The sequence below is a fragment of the Larimichthys crocea genome, chromosome XVII, assembly GCF_000972845.2.
Source record: "Larimichthys crocea isolate SSNF chromosome XVII, L_crocea_2.0, whole genome shotgun sequence".
Classification (NCBI taxonomy): domain Eukaryota; kingdom Metazoa; phylum Chordata; class Actinopteri; family Sciaenidae; genus Larimichthys; species Larimichthys crocea.
This window is the reverse complement of record NC_040027.1, coordinates 23,975,422-23,978,085: the sequence shown is the minus strand read 5'-3', so window position 1 is coordinate 23,978,085 and position 2,664 is coordinate 23,975,422. Positions and strand designations below refer to the sequence as shown.

General features: G+C 35.7%; 1 protein-coding gene across 1 annotated transcript in view; it reads left to right on the top strand.

Annotated features, from left to right (window-relative positions):
- The first annotated feature begins 310 nt into the window (after nucleotides 1–310).
- The window catches only part of polr2h (RNA polymerase II, I and III subunit H), a 4,047-nt gene continuing 1,693 nt past the window's right edge, over nucleotides 311–2,664 (top strand). The window contains exons 1-5 of the mRNA XM_027289883.1: nucleotides 311–515; nucleotides 1,293–1,384; nucleotides 1,778–1,861; nucleotides 2,111–2,204; nucleotides 2,324–2,407. Coding sequence (XP_027145684.1) covers nucleotides 1,312–1,384; nucleotides 1,778–1,861; nucleotides 2,111–2,204; nucleotides 2,324–2,407 — 335 coding nt within the window. The 5' untranslated portion in view covers nucleotides 311–515; nucleotides 1,293–1,311. The remainder of the gene's footprint in view (nucleotides 516–1,292; nucleotides 1,385–1,777; nucleotides 1,862–2,110; nucleotides 2,205–2,323; nucleotides 2,408–2,664) is intronic.

Here is a 2,664-nt window from a genome sequence, read left to right as displayed (position 1 = left end):
TCAAATGGAGCAAGGTGCAAACTGAGCTCATGATGAACTGAACATTTCAAATGTTGATATATCGGCCCACAAGGCCTTACTCTAATCTTAAGTAGTCCACGTCAGTGATTCATAGCCAAGATGAGTTTTTCTCTATTTTAGCAACAACTTTATTACTGCTGGTCGAGCTGTCAAACCTGCAGCTCGAAGGTGAATCAGACACTTCCTTACTTCGCAAGTGTTAAGCTGTTGTTTCAAAGAAACCTGTCTTCTGCTTCTGTAGTGGTTTTCTATGTTTATATGTCTATGGTCTGTGGTACAGCTAGGAACAAGTTTGTATTTTCCACCGGAAGCAGTTCTCGTGTCAGAGGTCGCGCACATTGTTCCTCGGCGGCACAGTCAGTTTCACACAGTAACGTTAATGAATGAGGTTTTTACTCCGATCTCCAGCGCACGCTTTCCAGAAACACGGACAGAAACGGCGACTGCGACGTTATTCTGCGCACGGTTAACAGGAGAAGTTCATTTTATTTGAGGTAAGCTCGGGGAGGTGTGTGTGTGTGTGTGCAGCATGCTGGAGCTAACAGCTAGCCAGCCTCATATGGAAACAGTGCAGAAGTTGAAACATAAACTCATAATTTTTACTAATGCTAATTCAGATACGCCAGCAACGTCTTTAAACTAACGTCAAGTAACACACAGCAACTCTTTAAAAAAATGTTTTATACATGTTTAGCTGCAGTTGGTGTTCATGTTTCGCTTGGACTCTCTTGAATGGGATGTATCTTTGTCCAGTGTGCAGGGAAGCTTGTGTTGTTAGTGGCTTTACTTTACTTATTATTACACTTTGCACTGGCCTAAACTGCATTGAACACTCACTATAAAACCTTTAATATATTTTAGATGTAGTACAGTTATTTAAAAAAAAACATACTGGTATTCCCATATTTTGACCATCTGAACATGAGCTTCATCTTAATAATAGTTATTTGAATTTAAGCATTTCCTAGTTTGATGTAACTATCACATGAGAGTCTACTGGCCTCTAGTGTTTGTTGTCAGTTACAACAATACTGACAATAATCAAAATCTGTCAAATATGCTTTTTTTTCATGTTAATATAAATATGAAGTTTGGATTTAATGAAACCTGCAGACGCCTTGTTTGTAAAATCAGACTTTTCTCATCACTAGATAAAATGCATGTCATTGACGTTGAAGGCATGCCAGCTGTTTTCATTTTACTTTTTTGCTGTTGTTGAGTTGACTTAAAGAAACTGGGTTAATAATATCCTTTGTCTTTTTCTTTTGAAGTTAATAGACCAGGACAGAGATGGCTGGAATTCTGTTTGAGGATATATTTGATGTAAAGGACATTGATCCCGATGGCAAGAAGTTTGACAGAGGTGTGTGAAATGTCGTTATAAACCAATTTTGAAGAAATGTCTTTTATTAATTGCAAGAAATCAACCATCTATTTCTTTTTTTTTGTAAATATGACACAATCTAAAAATGATAAAGAAGTCCAGCATGTACCAACCTAAAGATGCAGCGAATGTTGGAGTTACTTTTATCGAGTACCCAAGAATGTTAATGTTGCTTGTGGCCAATAAATTATCTACATTTTAGTTTTTTTGTTGCTGATCTCACTTCTTAACTTTGTTTTGGGTTATGTGTAAGTTTATTGGTTTTACCTGCAGTATTCATTTTTAATAATGTTTGGTATCCAATGTGGTTTTCAATTTGGTGTCTATTTAAAATAAACTAATTCAAACTTTACTGTGGCTGATTTGCTCCAGTATCTCGTCTACATTGTGAAAGTGAATCCTTTAAGATGGACCTCATCTTGGATGTGAACATTCAGATCTATCCTGTTGATCTTGGTAAGGAGCTTCATTTTAGGTTAATGATTGGAAGTCATTTTTGTCTAATCATATTCTGAGTTCAGCTTGTATACAATATGGACAGAACAAATCGGTTATCTTTCCATATGTCATCAGTGTAAATTTGTAACTCTGTAAATATAAAGAAACCAAGATGATCCCATAATTATTTTGGTGCACTTGCACCCTCATTAAAAGCCCATTAAAAAGTATAAACCTGCTTCGTTTGCACGTGTCCATATCTTTAAGGTGACAAGTTCAGACTGGTTATTGCCAGCACGTTATATGAAGATGGAACACCAGATGACGGAGAGTACAATCCTCAGGACGATCGGCCATCTAGGTAAGACTTTTTCCCCTCATATGTTGATGCATGCTTTTAGTGTTTGTTGTGATATGGAGTATTTTTTTTTTTTGCTGGTTTAGATTCGTGCTCTCATTTAACTTTGTTCACATTTCTAGAGCGGACCAGTTTGATTACGTGATGTATGGGAAAGTTTACAAGATTGAGGGTGATGAGACTTCAACAGAAGCAGCCACACGACTGTGAGTGAGAGAAGTGAATCTTTTTAAATCGCTTGGCCTTATCTTTTATGTTGTACAATAACTTTGGCAAATAAACCATTAGCATAATAACAAATAGCAGTTGTTATAAATATATTATTAGTACCAATAATGGAACAGTAACATAATGAAATGAACATGAAACATATTATATAATATTTTTACATTTAAATGTTGTTCATTTGTATTTGTAATCAAAACACAAATTGCTCACAATTACAATTGTTTGCATGATAAAA